Consider the following 20,010-nt stretch of genomic DNA (forward strand, 5'->3'; position numbering starts at 1 on the left):
GTTTCTGGAGTAACCTAACTGCATCAAATAAAATTAAAAACCATGAAAAATGCTTTCGAATTACAACGTTTATTTATGAACATCAAGGGCAGTAATACAGATAAGAAACATGAAAATGTTTAAACCCAAACTGACTATGTGATAATTTTAATGTAAATAGGATTTTTATAATTTTTCAGGAAGAACTGTTATTAACTAGGATCATAGCCATCATTCTTCAATAGGTATTAAAATAAACATTAGATGCATAGTTTACCTTAATAAGAGAAGATCAACTTACATTTCATTCCTAAGAGAACAGTTGTTTAGTTTTAGTTAAACTTTGGATTTACTAGCTTGATGAATCAGTTCACTTTCATGCAAATCATAAATTTGTTTTCTATCAATTTGCATAAAAAGTGAGTTGGTTCATCAAGATAATAAAACTAAAGCTTAAAATGAATTAAACATTCCCTTACACTAATCAGCATCTGTTAGTTATACACATACAATTCTGTTCTGAAACACATCTATTAATAAAATATTGAAAGTATGAGAAATACACAATGTCATCCAAAAATTTTCATGCTTATCTATTAGTATGTTTTTTGTTTAAAAGTTGAATTATCTGTGATTGATCCTTTTTGAGCATGTATAATACATGTAAATTTTTTCGTAACAATTCATTTAAATAATTTTTTTCAAATTTAATGATATAAAAGTGAACTTAGATATGTAAAGTAATTGATGAAATCATCAATATTTGTTGTAAACATCACACACACACACACATACATTAACGTATCAATGAAAATTAGAAAATTAAGTGCTTTTGCAGAGTCAGTAACTAAAAACAAAACAAAACATTGCTCATACAAGTGAATGTAAGTTCTGAACTTTAGAGAATATGTCTAAGGCAACTAAACTTAAAATAAGACCCAAAACTTGAGTACATTCGAATAGTTGACTATTCTTCTTCAGGAGAACAAAGGATGTTCTCCTGAAGAAGAATATATATATATATATATATATTTATATGTGATCCTTTGTGCTAACTCTTTTATCTAAGGCAACTATGTATTTTAAAGGAAGTAGCGGCCTTTTTTCTTTTTTTTTAATATTAATATTCTCTCGCAATCTAAAAATATGAGGGTAAATCTTGTATACAGTAAATTTATGAGTACACTCCAACTGAAATGTTTACATAGTTGCTTTTGCCTTTCTAGTTCAAATAAACAGAATTAGCCAAAGTAGTATGAAAGCTACCAAAAATGTTGATTTGCTTGTACCCCCTCTCCCCTAACAATTCAAAGTTTGAGGTTGTTTAATAATATGTAAATGCTGGTATGTATCAGGATTAAAGGAAAGATGTTACCTGATTTAAAATGTACTTAAAACTGTGCTCATCTTTATTACATGTATATCTGGTCCAAAGTGTTTTTGATTAGGTCTAGGGCAAGACTTTTTTCCACCAGAATTACATTTTCAGCTTTGATAAATTAAAGAGCTCATGTAGGTAAAAGCTATCTAAATCACATTAGGTATATATCATGAGTATTTGAGTTCTTCGTCTTTTAAGAACCAACTATAAAACTTTATCTCACATTTCCATCATTGATTTCCTAGTTCAAAATATCCCTCTTGAATGATAAAAATGGTTTTGGTTTCTATTATCTTCCAGCCTGTTCAACTTGAGACTCTGCCATCTTGAGTACCTTTTCACTTGTAGCTGTTAGATAAGAAAAAACGTTTAATTTGGAAAGTGATTACAACTTTCATTTAGTGCAATTAGTTATCTAATATGATATTTTTATAAAACAGTTAAAAGTTCTTAAAACTACTGATGTTTATGAACATGGGAAAATTCTGTTATTAGAATTGAATTACAAATAATACAATGAAATTAAAAGCTTCTAATAACTAACTGGCATAAAATGCATCCATTGTGATGTTTAATGCATTTTGTCCTTACCGTTGCTTTGACAGAAATACACACTTGAAGACTTGTAGTTATCAGTATGTACACTTATCATCATTGTCAAGTTATTAATGTATCCTTATTTTTATTTTGAAAAAAGCTAATAAAAGAATTACATATAATAAGCAATTCAAAATGATACCTCTGAAAGATTATTGGTTAACAACTCCTGATTGTACTAACAACATGCTTAATGTTTAAAGTTTCTCAGACAATGAGAGATAAAACATGCATATTGAGAATTGTTTTAAAGTTCTTTTAAAAACTATATTCTAGAATTCAATATTTTATAAATTTTGCATACAATCTTTTAAAGCTACAAGAGGTTTGATGTATGCATATTGTAGACATAAAAGTGATGTACATATCAAAATGGCATTCATCATATCAAGCTGTAGTGCAGATACTCAGAAAATCAATTCAAACTACTTTCTCATCACCTCAAGCTATCACATGTGTATTCAGCATACAACTCAAACTCCTTTCAAAATGTATAAATTCTGATGGTAATTACATGAAATGTATGAATATATATTACAAATTATCATAACCCAAGCTATAAATACGGAAAAAAAAATTATCAAGATAATAATTATACCAACTTATTTGAAATTAATAATGATTGAAATAGGTTTTTATATGTTATATCAGAGGTGGCACACAAGGCAAGAAGTTGCAGCATGCACAATATTTAGAAAATATTGCACATTGTGGCATATAGCACAAATTTTCCTTGATAATTCTGTATAAGCATCAGATGTAATCAAAATGAAAGTAATATTACCTCTTTCATTTAATTTATAATGCATTTTAATTTGACTACTTAAGCCTTCTTCCTCCAATTTTTACGGACTTTGGTTTGGAGTGCTTTTTTGGGTTGAGCACTTTACCAATAATTCAGAACCTAAAACTGAAACAACTACTAAAATGGTTGGCAACTGTGTGTTAAAATACTTGTAATTTTAAAACTATTGTTAACTAATCATTAGATTAATACAAGTAATACAAAGCCATAGTACCATCATGAAAAGAAAAAGGACAATGAGGCATTCAATGCGTGAAGTTTGGAATAGTACAAAGTTATAATTTTTCTATACTGAAAATGTATTTCCGATAGGTACTTACCTCTACTCACAAGATTAGCTTTCTTGTTCAGTGCTGCCCTCTATATGCAAACTTTTCTTTACTTTTGCATGCCACAAGCCTTGCGCTTGGCCCTTTGTTGGAATTATTACATTCCATCATGTCTCTCATGCAAATCATCATGTGTCATCTCTTAACCAATAGTAGTATGACATGCTCACGTGACTCCCTTAATACTCCTCTATCGAACTTTCATTTTGAAGTTTGGCAGAAGGCATGAACACTGGAGAAGTTGGGAGGAAGGGTGGGAAGTGTGAACGTAGGGAAGTACATATCAGAAATACATTTTCAGTGCAGGAAAATTATAACTTCTGATACGGTACTTATCTCACAAGATTAGCTGGAATCCCACCTTGAAAAGGAAGAGAGACCAGTGGAAAGGAATGAAAGAAGTACCCCAAAAAGCATCCAAAGGATACCCCTGACCATGAGAAATATAGATCTGAAGAGGGGAACTGCACCACTTCTAAGCTAGGTATACTCTTTGCCCCTGTGTAGTGTGTGCCACGTACAAGGGCAAAAATTGTGAGGGGTAGAATGGCTAGGGCAATTCAGAACATACTCGGTAAGTCAGTTACATAAAAAACCTACACACAGGATACCGACATCTATGCAGAGGTAGGATGATGATCATACCGTCTTCACCTCAAACCAAGAATCAGGGATTAATATCTGCACTAATTTCTGGGTATGCCACAGAGATTCTCACAGTTTTATTGCAATCCCCTTCTGCTTTACCCATGTAGTCCCGCAGACTGCAAATGGAGTGCCCTAACCACATGGCCATGCTGGGCCACACCAATTAGAAGGAAAGGGTAAGGGTTGAAGGATGGGAAACTGGAATAGGTGCCACATGAGGCTCTGACTGAGACAAATGGGTGACAAAGGTTGTAATGGTGGATTGCTAACTGGCTGATGTAACCCAAGGCTTGATGGTTTCTGAGATTTTACCAAAGATATAATGGCTTAAAAAGGAGCCAGACGTAAGTCCCGTAGATATGTTGAGGATAAATTGACCTGAGCCAATACAGCATCCCTACCAACAAGGTCCCAACAACAAAGAAACCACGTATGTAACACCAGACCTGAGGACAAAATGTGAGCTAATTTGGAGGGTATCTGCAGAAAACTCTCAGGATTCCTGTGAAGAGCCTCCGAGAGGAGATGTATGGATGATAGAAAGCATAAAAGGAAGATAAAAGGTTGGTTGGGGTAAGATTAAGGTGAGAATATTGGGCATGGGTATGACAAACATTAGATTCAGGAGCTGCCCCAAAGAGGTAACAATGAACCCAACAACTGCTGATCCAAAAACGGATAGTCAACATGATGGTAAGAAAAGGCATACTGATCAGAAGTCCTTGGGAGGCATGGCATGCTGATCCCCTTACTTGATTGTGAGACAAATTGATCAGCATGTGCCCAAATATCTTGGGAGGAAGGAAATACCAAAAATGGTTGAGAAGAGGTTTCATGTAACAAAGAAGGGTAAGGTGAACAAGAGAGAGGGCAAAGGGATAAAACAGGAAACATCAAGTTGCAAGTGGGAAGGAATGGCAAACTCTGGTGGTGGGAAAAGTCAATCAAAATCCTTGTCATTTTGAATGATGTCTGCTGATTCAGGAGCTGACATATGAAACCAGAATAATCCATTATCGGGTTGCCCGCACCTGAGGCCTTACAAACAACACTGATCGATGTTGTGACTCCTGAAGTGGTAACGTGAACTTCGGAATTCATAACTCAAAATAACATACACAAATAGTCGAATTTTGCAAAAATATATAGTAACAAAATGAACTGGTTGTTAGAAAAGAAAAGTTAATCTACAAAAAAAAAAAAACAATTTGGACAAAAAAATTATTTTTTTTAAGTTGTCACACGAGAGCACAAAGCACAAAATAAAGAAGATGTCTGAACTTAAACACTGCCAAATTATGCAGGGTCGGTAGAGGAGTATAGAGGGAGGCACATGCATTACGTGAGCATGTCATGCTACTATTGGTCAAGAGATGACACATAATGATTTGAATGAGAGACATATTTGAATTTGATAATTCCAACAAGGGGGGAGCACAGGGTTTGTTGCATGCATATAGAAAAGTTCACATATACAGGGCAGCACTGAACAAGAATACTTTTACTTGAGGTATCTAAAAGAACATTTGATTAAACCTAATTTTCAAGTAATGGGTTAGAAACAAAAATATTTCTTTGTATTATTTTACTCTTTATTGTGCTAAGTCTCAAGGAAAAACACAAATATAAACATTACACTTTAAACTAGAAAATTGTAATACACTTTCTTTTGTAATGACTATTAGAATTAATTTACTTTCTGTAAAACCATCACAGAACAATTTTTCTCCAATTCAAGTTTACTAATTTTTCATTTGAAATTGAATCTAAATACATGCATTTATACACAAACACTCAACTATATGTAAACATAAAAAACAATGAGTAATTCTCAGGTTGAATAAGCACAATTCAACAGTTTAGAGTTTCGTTTTTCTGCACTTGCATGATTGCCAAATTTCTATACAATAAAGTATGTTCATACTGTTCCAGTGCTTAATATATTGTTTTTCCCTGGAGTCTTGTGTAACTTTCTAAATTTTTACTGGAAGTACTAAAAAGCACACAATAATCTAATTTCATTTAAAAAGTTAAATTTTAGTTATTATCACAGTTAGAAAAAACTTATTCTATGCAAAAGTTTACAGCATTAAAAAAGAATGGAACTGACAATCAGAATTCAAATTTCCGTATTGACCATTATAGTATCCACTTGCTCAAAGTTCATCGAACTATGCACAACACAACTTTTATTTTATGCTGGAGCACACATAATCCAGAAATTTTAAATTTACAATACAATCACAATGTATATTAAGCCAGCCACTCAGTCAAACACATGCACAAGTGGTCTGTTTTACAATTCAGTGGCTTAGGTGACCTTTTGGGATAAATGAAAAAAGATTACTTGTTTGCCAGTATAATGGATCACAATATTAAAATATCTCCCCTGACTGGAGCTTGAACCCATGGCAAAATACTGCATATTTCTTTAATAATAGGAAAGGAGTATCTCACATAAAACTTACATTACTGTTAGAGTTTGTGATGCACTACATCTTTTTAATATTTAATGATAGTGAGATAATGGATTTTTTTTATTAGTATGTAAATATTTGTGTGTGTGTGTGTGTGAATGGTTGGAGGTCAAGTACAATAGAAAAGAGGAAGGACAGTAATGTCTAAAGATGAGCGATTAGTGGTATTTACTAATTTATTAATTGACAAGCCCATTAATCCATTACTACGGTGTTTCTCAAACCATGGTCATGTTTACACTTATGGGCCAAAACAACAATAGTAACAACACAAATTAGCCCAAGAGTTGATGGTGGGTACTGCCAGACAGTTACCTTCCCTCTATAGTCAGCAGCTCAAAATTAGAGACAGTGGCATATAGCCTTAGTAGCTTTGCCATAACAAAAGAAAAATATAACACCCCAACAACTGAAACCTCAAGCAAGTTTAATGGCAATTGGAATAAAGCCTGAGACCTTTGAGTCATGAGGCAATTCCCCTCCAAACTAATCAATAGGCTATTCTGGCCTAGAGCTGAAGAAATTTGAAGTAAAAAATGGTTAAAACTTATAATGCTAAAAATCAAGTTCTGATACCTATGAATGAGCACAGCACTGATAGCCTATTATGTAGCTTTGTGTGCTTAATAGCAAACACATGTACTGTCAATGTTTCAATTACATAATAGCAATATTTGGATTGCTGGGTAATTGGGATAATCATAAACACTAATTTCAATTTGTTGATTATTTTCTTGACAATCTATTTAATGACAATTTCAAATAACCGACTGTTGGAATAACTGAAAATGGTAATAATCAAAAACATTAATTTTGATTATTTTATTAATTTCATTATAATGGTTTAATCATAATGTTGATTAATCAATTGTTGGAATAATCAAAAACAATAATAATAAGAAATATTATTTGCAATTAATTCATTATTTTTGTGACAAAAAAAATTAATCATAATTTTGATTCATCAATCTTAAATGAAATTAACTGATGTAATTGCACTCATAGGTAGTTTATTATATCAATTTAATTGCAAAGTTCTAGAACTGTCTATAAAGTCTAAAAATCACTGTGTAACACTATACTAATAATTTAATTTAGGTCTATAATCTCCACACTTAATACTTTCCACACAGAAAAAAAAAATGAAAATTTAAAACTTATATAAATGTAACATGATCTTTAAGTAACTGATATTAATGATTGGTAATACATTTTCAAAATACTCCCACTTAATGAGTTTATAATGATACTTTTCTATAAGTTTCTAAATGTGTCAGTAGTATTAACAAAATTTCTGAATGAATTTTTTAAATGACAAACATTTATGGCAATTTATAATGTGATACAAATTTAATTAATTTTATCAAAAGTTAAAATAGCATCTTTCCTCACCAGTGTCACCAGAAATACTCTCAAACTCCCTCAATGAAGCTGTTGAATGTTGCTGTAAAAACTCTTCTTCACCAGGCTGAAGAGTTTCTCCTAGCTTCTTCAGGGCAGTGAGAATCTCCACTTTTTGCTGAGTCATAACGTCAACTGCCAGTTTCCCAAACTTAGAGTCTCGTTCTAACTGTACATTGTAATTAAAAACTTGAAAATTATTTTCATAATCTGACAGTTTTCATAATAAAACTGAAAACAAAATTTATAGCACATAGATTATTAAAACAGAACTATAAAATATACTTTTTCCTGTTTAAAGGAAATAATGTTTTTAAGTGTTGCATTAAGGATCTCCACACTGAACAAATCTTGCTTAACCTATTTGAACAAATGTGCTCAGTGAGGATAACTGAAATTGTTCTCTGGTATATTATAGTTTAAAGAAATATTTGTTGATAAATAAAACATTCAAAGTATTAGTGATCTTACGAAAATAAAATCTTAAGTTTATAATTAGCTTCATCATTCCAAAATAGAATAAAAACAAATCCTCTTAAATGCTGAGATTATAAATAATTTATATCAAATTTACAGTATTGTTACAGCAGCTCATTTTTGATTACCTTGTGCTGTTAAGTGCTGTAACTAGAGATACCTGAGGAAAACTTAACATAGTAACGCTTGTCCTTTGTTCAGATATGATTCTGGTAATGATAGAAGGAAATAATTGCCTTTTCACAGTGGCAGATTAACAATGTTAAGTAAGTTCAAATTTTTAAAGTGCACACATTGTGATATATTTTCACCAATAATATGTATATTTAAAGAATCTTAATGCATTTTTGAATCACACTGTATCATTTGCTTAATAACACTAAATTATGCTTTTATTATCATGTTTTTCCTGAACAATGATTATTTACAGGCATTATGTTATTGCATCACTTTATTTTTTTCTTTAGTTTCACACTTCTTGTGGCCTATGAAAAAAAGGAATATAAATGTACTCCACACATTTTAATGAGTTGCTGTGTCTCTTTCCATTACCCTGACTGGAAAATGGTTAAATTAACTATTTCCATATCATATGAATAAATGGAGAAAATAAATAGATCATATGAAAATGGGTGCCTACAAATCTTTTTTCCACCAGGCTTAAAAAAGGTTAATCTGCCTTGCCTCTGCAGCAAAAACAGGTAATGAATATGTGACTCTTTAACTTCAGCTATGGAAAACTAATAATTGTGAATAGCATAAAAACTCCTATTCCATTAATATGTAAGTTTTAATTGATATACAGTCACTCACTTCAATTAGACGCTGCTGTAACTGACCAGGTTGTTTCTTGGCAAACATGCGGATGACTTCAGGAGTTTCAAATGCTTTGCTAATAGCTGCTTGAATTGCCTATAAAACAAGTTAAAATAACTAGATATAATCACAATGTTTTTCTGAACATTTGATCCTTTCTCCACGAGTCCATCAATACAATGCACTCCATTACTAAACATTTTGTTTTTAAATATAAACCTTACAATGCAAAAAAATAAAGATTCTTAACATTAAATTTATTTGTTTGTTTGTTGTTAAGCACAAAGCTACATAATGGAGTCTGTGTTCTGCCTACCATGAATATCGAAGCTTGATTTTTAGCGTTATGAGCCATCAGGGACTAATTAGAAAACAACATTTTTCAAAACATACAAATTTCTCTTGGATGACAAATGCATTATACAACCAATATTTGTAATTATACACCTTTGACATTAGTCAGCCACTATTTAAGTATTAAAACAGGATACAAGCATACACTCAAATTTTAGAAATACTAATGATTTTTCCTCAGCTAGCAGATCAAACAAACAAGACTACAACACATTTTTCACGTGATCTTCTAATGCTCATCCTTTCTTGCATCTCTTTAGAAATGTCACTATATAATTCATGAGTTAATGATCAATACAGTCATTATGAGCCAGAGTTTACATCCAGATATCTATTACAATACAAAATAAGTGCTTTCTTTGTCAAATCTTTTTCTGGACATAAGAAGAAGGACAGGAAGGTGCTGCTAAAGTATCTAAATATTAAGACAATGAAAAAAATTGATCTACAAGGACTGTTAGAATTTTATATTAAAAATGGTCCATGATTTATGTTTGTACAAGCTTATAAGCATAAAATGCAATACATTTTTAATCTCATATTATAAAAACAATAAATAAAAACAAAATTATAATTTTCAATACTTAAATATGCTTTGTGTAGTTTTTAGCACCTTCACATTAAAAGAACTGCCATCAGCTTTCCAGATTTTATTTGGTAACCGATGTGATGCACGAAATTTGAGAGCAAAGGAAGCAGTATGTTTACAAACATGGTTTGGCTGTATTCCCCAAGATATGTTTACAAGTATATCTAAAATGGTAAAGTTTTAAGGGTACCTAGATTTTTCACAATAAAAGTTATTATCTACAAATAAAACTCTCAAATCTGCAAAAAATTAGGAGTAAGAGCTTCATTCTTGCCCCATGGAATGAAAAATCTCATTCATGTATTCATAACAGTTTAATGAAAGAAAAACACATGCATAAATATATCAATTTTAAATCTAGATATTTACAATAAATGAAATCATTAATTATATGAAATATAAAAACACCCTATGATAAAAAAGAATGCTTTTAATGACAATGTAATGTTAGAAAATAAATACCAACAATATCTTTCTAATAACCATCTAATCCAGCATTTATGCTGTTGTTGTGCTAAGTTAAAAATAATTTATTTTGAAATTAAAATATTCAAAAAATTTGATGAACTGCAACATATTTCTTATCCAATTTTTATTTCATAACTCCATTTAAGGTCACTAAGAACCTACTCAGTCCAGTTTTAGAATTAAATCACTAACCAATGAAACAGACAATGCTTTGAATCTTTCTTCTACCAGAAATGATTATATTTTGTATACCGTCACAGGTATTTGTTTGTGGAGCATGCGTCATATATTTTATGTTCCAGTTGTAATTAAAACTGGTTAATGAGTTTAGCAGTAAAATCATACATAAGTGTCAAATACTTGAATGAAAGCACAATTTTTTAACAGGTTACTAGGTAAAAGTAAAAGTGTGCATGCTTTGACCTTATAGTAGAATGCCATTCTACATGGTATTATGAATTTAATGTCAGAGTTATTAACCATTCATGTTACCCTACACTGCTGATTTCACAACAGTCTGTGTTAGAGAAAAACCAGAGAAACTACAGAGATACTGAAAAAAAAAACTTTAGATGTGCACTTAGGAGGTTGTAGAGGCTATGCAAATACAATTTGTATGATAGATGAAAATATTTTCATCCTTCACATTAACATCAATTTGACATACAACTTGTCTGAGTCAGACTAACTTTTTAATTTTACATACATTTCTTTTGCACAAATATTTAATAACACATCTGTTTTTGTGTGTAAAACAGACTTGTACTGTTTACTAAAAGCTTGCCACATTTCATAAGTTCAGAATTATAATCAATTTACTTCTCCAATGGACTTACTTAGTGCACATTCAGTTAATTAACACAGTTTACAATATGACTTACAACATATTAATAACAGACAAATGATAAATATTTTGACATTCTCTGAAGAAGTTACTGCTTAAGTAGATGAGAGTAAGGGTGTGGATTTGGTGGATCTGGATTTTCTGAGACCATTTGACAAGGTGCCATATAAAAGTCTTGTTAAAACAGCAGACCTTTCCAGACTGACATAATGTAATCTTGTCTTCTCTTAGTGTCTGCCATATTAGGTAGTAGCATGAGTTTATTCTAGCTAGTGAACTTGAAATACCTTTCCACCGTTGTGCTTTTGACAGTACCAATAGAGGGTTCAGCATCAGGTGTATATTTTTACATATTCCCTTCCGACCTAAAAGTGCAGATTGCTGCAGTTAAGAGAAAAAACTGGCAACCTTAACAGTATTCATGTATCTGCAGCACACATTTTGCAAAATATATCATAATATTTTTTTAAATAATACTCATATAAATTCAAACTTTGTCATTAAATATGTCTATAAGTATCAAACTCAATAGAGATGAGTGCAAGTTTCATGCTCATACTATCGACTTTAGGAGATGAAAAAGTAAATGTGGATTGGGGGGGGAAGATAAAATTTCCTTTTTTGCATATCAACATAGGGAGTGATATTATCAAAAAGTCTTAAGTTTTTATTTTTGAGGGATGATTCAATTGATCCACCTGTTATGCCTATACTTTGATTTTGATACTTGTAGGCTTCTATTAATGACTGACCCTATCATAGCGGTTAATGTTAATATTCATCATAAGACATTATCCTCTTTGTTTATTTCAGTTCAGAAGATCAATGATCATATAATATCCTTAAATCTGAAAGCACACTGTTACTCTAGCTATGAACACCAAACTAGAGCTAAAGTTCTTATAGCTATCACTCCACAGATTATTATATCTTTTTATTTCAAAAGCATATAGAGATACGAAATCTGACCAATACCTGATAGAATAATGAGGAATTTTAAACAAACTTCTATCCGGTAACATAATTTTAGCTGATAGGAGCTTTACTCTGTTTGAAAGTGTAGGCTTTTATGTGTTGGTAAACTAAAAACACCAGCTTTTGTTAAAGGAAAAATGCCAGCTTAGTAAAGCTGATGTGGATTCATCTAGCCAACCATAACAAGTGATGACTACATACAAATGTTGAGTCATTAGACCTTTGAGGCAGTACACAATTCTTTAGGGAAATTTCCCACAAACTTAATTTCAACAAGAAAAAAAAAAGTGAACTTGCAACTATTGACATGATTGTTACAGTATGTGTAGCATTAACAAACTTGTGTACATCAGTTGTGCATTTTGGGGGAATAGGTTAAAAAAACGTTTCTAATGGAGTCTTCCAAAGATAAATAATTTTGAGACAGATTTGTGTGCATATCTATCTACACTGTTATTAATTTGCAATTGTGATTATTTATAACTATTATACTAGAAAAATTAATTGCTTTTGAAATGTAAATTAATTAATGTGCATTGTATTACTTTCCTAAAAATCAGCATTTATCCTCCTTTATTTGAATATTTAATGTACTAACAAAATTTCTGAATTACATGTCTTCTGTTACAAACTTTTTTGAAACAAGGGAACACTTACAGTAAATTTTCTCATAAATGCAATGTATTTTGGTCTGTTTCTCAGAGCTTGACTTTGATTTCAAATACATGATGCATTGTATGCAAAGTTGATTAAAAACACATTGGATATACATCAGGGTTCACACAGATGATGGAAAATCATTTTAAAGCACTGTTCCAGGACTTTTCCATAGCCTATATAGTTAATTTAAAGGACTCTCCAAATTAGAAAAATCATTCTTAAAAAGACTGATATCCATAATGAACAAGATACATTCCAAGGAACTAAATAATGCACCTAAGCCACACACTTTTGTGATCTTTTCTCTTTATTTGTTATGTGAATACAAACTTGTTTTTTATACAAAGTTTCTGTAAAACTCAGTTTTGAAGTTCTTTCATATTTTTCTCAAGTTTTGCCATCTCATCCACCAACTTTTGCTTCTTACTGAGAAGTTTGCTATCTGCTCCTCTTTCTTCCTCTTTTTAATCTACATTACATCCTCTTTGGATTTTTATTCAAGACAAGTATTATATTTCCCTTGCAGGACAGTTTGAGAAAATTGTTAATTTTCACATTTAGCACACATGATCCACAATAATATGCCTTAACACCAATCTCTTAGTGTATAAATTGTTATTCATGGTGTACTTGTTCACAGAGAAGCCTTGCTTGACAGAGGCCTGTTGAGGTGAAAGACACAGAAGCATTTTGACTGTCAACCAAAAGTTGCAAAATGAAGCACTGGCAGTAAAATGCACTTCTCCTGCAACTTTTCTATAATTTTCACCATCATTATTCTAGACTGCATATGAATTTCCATTACATCCCTATCACTTCTTTTTTTTCTTCCTCATAGACTAGCCCTACATTCACACTTTTGTAAGATTTCAGAACAAATTCAGTGTCACTGTCATTCAAATCAATATTCATCAGGTGCACTGCAGTGTTTTACTTCATTTTGTCTGTTTTCACAAATATTTGCATCAGTTCTTTCATGACAGTTGTTAAGTTGGTTTCTAGAAAGGGCATAACAGGGTCATCAGTTTGGTATTTAGACAGAAACCCCTGCACTTGTTGCACAACGTAAGGTTCAACTTTCCTTTGATTAACTTGTCTTTGACTGCCACCTTCAAAGTTTAGAGATCTGGTAATTCTTTCCTCTGGACAGCATTCACATACTTTCCAAAGTTATCTATTATTAGCAGGGCTTATCATATGACTGGAACATCTTCAAGCCACCTACAAAAAATAACATTAAATTAATAAAATTTGAATGTGTAGTAAGATCCATACAAATCCGCATACACACACACATAAACTGTGCTCAATCTTCAAAATATGAACTATAGATTGAACTTTTATTTATTAACACTTACCTATATTTGTAGTATTTGTATGCAAATACTGTAGACATTGTAATACATGTAGTCAGCCTAGCTGTCAGAGGCACTGTGGAACAAGTGGTACACAGATGTCACTGAAAGGGTTTTCCACTTCCCACCCTGTCTCTGAAGCTCCAGCCATAAATTTAGTACAGTCATGTCCATCTAGATTCAGATCTAAATATTAATGTAAACATTTATAATTCTATTTTAATCTTTATAAGATAGATTTACTTAAAGGTTATAAATTCAAAATATTTGTCATCAGTTTCTAAACATTTGCACTTATAATCAGCATGAAGTTGATCTTCCTGCATTCTGTATAGCTTCCAGTTAATATTGGGATTATATGCCTGGTTGGCAGCATTTGCAGATTTTTATTTGGCAAGAAGTGTTCTTTGTGCAATGAAGGTGAACATGAATAAAAATGGGAAATTTATTAATTTGTTGCATTCATTTATTCATTCCATTCATACACAGTACAATTTTTCCTTCATAATTCATTCTTTACTGCATGGAGTACAAGGAACAAACAAATATATCCAATGTAGTGAATTTATCATCTGGTAGGCCTAAATCTTGTAATAGTTCATACCTAAATTCCAGGACCTCTCAAGCACTTAAAAGAAAAATTAGCCATTTTCCAAAATTTCCAGGCCCTGGATTTTTCTAGGTTATTTTCCAAAACTTTTTAAGCACTACAGTAATTCTGTATCAAAGTGAAAATCTGATTAGTGTTCAAGAAATTTGTGTTTTAATTCACAGTTAAATCACTTATTGGCTAATTTCTCCACAACAACACACCCAAAATAAGTAGTATTCTCCATATCTTTTTTTAGCATTAACTAAAAGAGTATTGTTTAGCTACTATATATTTTATTTCTTCCATTTTTATTCCATGACTTCTGTCAACAAAGGAAACAAAATCATTTGATATGTAGTTTTTTGTTAATTTTTAACAAACCACATCAAAGCACTGACTATTGCAATTTTTAACTTCACATGCAATCATTTGTGATCCATCATAAATATCTTTGCATAAACACCACAGTTACTACTGCCCTCTTGATCTGGCTGAAATGGAAACAGGCTGGTGAATCACTTAATAATTTTAGGAGAATGCAATGTATGAAGAAAGATTTAAAATGTTCTTCGGTATTTTCAATAAAAGCAGCATCTCTATAAACTCTCCATACAATTAGGCCTACATCCTTTGGAGACCAAACAATAAAATCACAAAAGGTAATGTCTTATATGTACAATTGACAATGCACCTGAGAATAATAAACATGATTTCCTTTCAATTTATGCTCATCATTTATTTTTTCTAAGCAAAATGATTTGCTTCTCATGGCTATTTCTAAACTTTCATCTTTCAGACTGTATGAACACTATTTCAACAACACCCAGTCCATGACAGGAACATTCAATAATACTATCAGCACTAAAATTGATGAATGGTTGCTGAGTACTAACTATCATGCCATATTTTCTGCATTAAAAATCTTGATGATGTAACTTAATATATTTTGATTCATCCCCATATTGTTGCAGTATACTTAAACATTGCAATGTCAGTACAGCATATGGCCTTGATTAGTGATAAGTCATGGATTGGCAATATCAGTTTGTAAAACAGACTTGTATTTGGATGCAGTTATATATCCTCCTCTGTGTCTGAACCAGAAATGGAAAATAGCCCGAGATCTTATAGCCAATTCAAGGGCTTCTAATTGTTCTTAGATACACTGATTTTTGACACTTCTTCAAAATATTTTGTGAGCTCTAGATAATTTAATTTACTAATGTTTGCATCATACAGAGTAATTACAGAAATTGGAAGGTTACTTCAACTTGCTGGCACATATTGACTTAAATTATGGAACAATGATTAAAACAGATGGTTTGTCTTTCAATATCTGTTCAAGGAAAGAGTAGGAATCACACATGTTGCCGTTACTGGTAACTGCTTTGTAGATGTGTTACATGTAAAGTTTTTAAGCTGAGTTTTAGGCTTTTTGGAATCTACAAGTTATATTGACCAGTTATCAACACTTCTTCCAGCAGATGCAGTCAAAATAAGAAAAAGTTATAAGCATCCAAGTATGTATAGAATTTCATGATTTTGTGAGTTAAACTACTGGTGAAATGAACAAGATACTTATAAATAACATGATATTCCAATTCTGGGAGCTGATCAGGTTTTAACAATTCATCAGCATGAATAGTCATCCAGTCCACCTGTGGATTAATGTATGAATCTCAAACAATAGGATCATAAATATAAAGATATCACAACTTAATTTCATAAGCGACTTTGGTATACTTTTTGAGAATAAAAGTTTTCTTCTCTAAGCTTCCATCACTACAGTTGTCACAAAACAAGGTACAGCCTGATGTCAAAATTGCTGGTAATGATGTTGCCCTTCCCAGAAGTATAGAAAACTCCATTATGTGTGTGTGGGGGTGGGGGGGGGGGGGGGAGGTTCAGTCAAACTGCATCAATGTTACAAGTTTTAGGACCTTTAGATGAAGGAATGTTAAATAAGTCACTTAAATTTACTTATGATATTGAGGTTTGGTTGTTTCTATCTGTAAGGAGAATCCTACTGCTTTACAAAAGGATTTATATTATTTGGTGAGTTGGGAAAATAAATGGCAGATGGCATTCAACTATAATAAACATAAGGTAATAAATGTGGATTATTATAATATGAATTATAATTTTGATGAGTATATATTTAACATTGTTGTGAAAGAAAAGGATCTTGGTGTTCTGGTATTAAGTCTAAAACCATCAAGCAATATGCTGTTGTTAATGGAAGGGCAAATAAGATTTTAGGTTTTATCTACAGAAATACTGAATACAAGTGTAAAGAGGTTATAATGTCATTGGTTAGGCCACATTTGGAGTGTTGTGTTCAGTCTTGGGCTCCTTATCCTAGGTAGAACATCCATTATTAGAAAGAGATCAGAGGCTACAAGGATGATATCTAGGATGGAAAGGTTGTTATACAAGGACAGGTTAAGATCTCTGGAATTGTTTTCCCTTGAAAAGAGAAGAGTTAGAGGAGATACAATTGAGGTTTTTAGCAATTTTAAGGAAAATGAGTGTTGATGCATCATTTCTTTTCATACTGAATGGTGAAAATGGTAAGACTAAGGGACACAAAAATAAATTTTGGCAAAGTAGGAGTCACCTTCAACTCAGACAATTTTATTTTTCTAACAGGATGGTTGGTTTTTTAAACTGGTTGTCTGGTAGATTCAGTAAATTTAAGGAAGTTTAAATGAAAGCTTGGTAAAAATTTTAATGATAGGGTTTGCTTTGAGTTTTAATTTCTTTTTTCTTACTGGTTGGGATGATCTAGATGGACAAATAGGTCCCTTGTTATCCTTAAATTTTATGACTTATGTTATTAGCAAATATCATTCAGGTTCAAAATTGATTTTAACATTATCTGCAGGTGCAGTATTAACAAGTCATAACACTGATTACATAATCAAAATGAAAAGTGTTTAATGTGAATGCCTATAAACATTATCTGGAACATATAGATGTATAACCCCACACCTAGAAAACAGTTAAAACGTGTAATTAACAGCCAAAAAAAAATCAAGCAAGATGAAAGTTTTCACATGATACCCAGTTTTCATACATTAATATGAGCAATGATATTAGTATTGAAGTCTAAAAAACAGCTGATAACAAATTGTCTGATATTCACAATAGTTAAATCAAAATCAACCAACATACGACCTAACCAAGTAAGTATGTGGAAGAATGTTAAAACACAGATAAAAGGGCATGGTTGAAAACAACAAAGGTTAACATTTTCTTTACCTGAAAATGTATTTCCTTTCTGCACACCTCCTGTCATGGAAGATGATCTGAATTGGAACAATGGTTGTGGGCAGAAAATGACCCATCTCCTTCTCAAGGCACTCATGTAGGAAAGGAAACAGTAGTCACAGAACAAAAGAGAGTAAGATTTGTGGAACAAAGTTGGGGAGGCATATAAGGCATGAACATTAGAATGGTGACTCAAGCCAGAAGGAGAAGGAAAGAAGCTTTCAAGGAAAGGTGAGATGGCTAAAGGTTTAAACAGGGTGTGGACAATCCCATATGTGAAAATGTGAAGAGATGATACTCTCAACTGAAAGAGTAACATAGAAGTTTAAAGCAAGAGGAACCTCAATGATGGTAGAAGAATAGGTGCCCAAGATGCCAGTTAGTTGAGAAGAGGAAACTAAGACAGAACTGGCCAATAAGGTGTTACCAACAAGACTTGACAATGATTGTAGGGGAACATCACCAAGATAAGAGAGAAGGCAGATAGCATGCAACACATACAGAAAAGACCAATACAGGCTGAAGGTGCTTACAGTCCAAGCAGCTGGATGTGGGATAACAGATTAAAATAGCTGAGGTGACCAGACTCCATGACTTACAGATGAAATGAAGAAGGATGAGATGAGAAAAGGACTACAAGGTAGATCAAATATAGTGTCAGAATAAGGAACAACCAAAAAAATAAGACCAGTTACCCCAGATGAACAACCTCTCAGAGAAGAAGGGATGTGGCTGTAGAAAAGGTCTATCTATTAGAAGCCAAAATTAGACAAACATTCAGAAAAGAATGGCTGGATGAAGACATAAGGAGCAAAAGCCATGTCAAATGGTAAAGCCTGTACTGTAGTAAACAAACCACAAGAAATATTGTGGTAATGGGATGGAATGTTAAGAAAGGCATCCAAGACATGATATCCCCAAAGGCTGGGGGAAAACAACCTATGAAGAGGAAGAAACCCTTTCATTTGAGATTGGGATGTCATCAGAAGTGGTTCAGAGAAGAATTATGATGAAGGGATTTCAATCCTTGGTATTAATGTGGACAATGAAGAGATGGTAATAGTAACATGGAAAGAAGCAGTGACTCTCTCTATAGCATTCAAAACCAAGAGCTCTGGCATTGTGTCCTTGAGGAAGTGGAGATACTGAGGATTGGAAGGCAGAGGAAAACAATGGGAAATAAAAGAAGTGAACAGAGACAATTGTTAAGAGCCTGAGTGACCCAACGGTAGGCCATGAAGTGAATCCACAGGTTAGGAAAGTAAAAAAGAGTTTGCTTGTAATTACACACAAAGCTACACAATAGGCTATCTGTGCTCTGCCCACCACAGGTATCAAAACCCAGTTTCTAGTGGTGTAAGTCAGCAGACATACCACTGTGCCACTCGGGGGCAAGAAGAAAAGAAGTATCCATGTAGGACCTGAGCTTAAATGGTACAAAGAGAGGTAGCCACTGGCAGTACAGACGAAAGCTAGCCCTAAACTACAGGGAATAGCAAGACAAGGGAGATGGGCTGGAAGAGGAAATGTGCGAGAGAATAATGATACATGGGCCAAGGAACATGAGAGGATGCATAAGAATGGGCGAGATAGGAGAGTAAAGAAGTAAGAGAAAATTGATGTCAAGCAACTTCCACCCTAGACTCCAAGGTGAGAGAAAGACCTCATGACAAATGAGTGAAGCAAGATGAAAGCCATGTATGAAGGACTAAGGAAGATGAAAGAGAGAAAGTAGTGTCACATCTGATACATCTCAAATACACAGAAACCATGTGAGGAAAGAGAGAGCCAATGATGATACCCTGGCCTAAGAAGGAAAAAGAATTGGAAAACTGTCTGGATCCCAGTGGAGGACCTTGCAGATAAGAAGAAAATAGATAGCAAAAGGACAGAGCAAAGAGAATGTGATTTTGATGTTGGGAGAAGTGAACCTTAGTAAGGAATATTGGAGACAGTGGGTCAACCTCCAAGTAAGCAAAATGAATTCAAAGGA

General features: G+C 32.6%; 1 protein-coding gene across 3 annotated transcripts in view; it reads right to left on the reverse strand.

Annotated features, from left to right (window-relative positions):
- Positions 1–48: 48 nt before the first annotated feature.
- The window catches only part of LOC106462741 (protein LZIC-like), a 30,323-nt gene continuing 10,361 nt past the window's right edge, over positions 49–20,010 (reverse strand). For all 3 annotated transcript variants that reach the window (XM_013922688.2, XM_013922690.2, XM_022390077.1), the window contains exons 4-6: positions 8,908–9,006; positions 7,609–7,786; positions 49–1,708 (exon numbers count right to left, since the gene is read on the reverse strand). In XM_013922688.2, coding sequence (XP_013778142.1) covers positions 1,650–1,708; positions 7,609–7,786; positions 8,908–9,006 — 336 coding nt within the window. In that variant the 3' untranslated portion in view covers positions 49–1,649. The remainder of the gene's footprint in view (positions 1,709–7,608; positions 7,787–8,907; positions 9,007–20,010) is intronic.

This window comes from Limulus polyphemus, unplaced genomic scaffold (assembly GCF_000517525.1).
Source record: "Limulus polyphemus unplaced genomic scaffold, Limulus_polyphemus-2.1.2 Scaffold1236, whole genome shotgun sequence".
Taxonomy (NCBI): domain Eukaryota; kingdom Metazoa; phylum Arthropoda; class Merostomata; order Xiphosura; family Limulidae; genus Limulus; species Limulus polyphemus.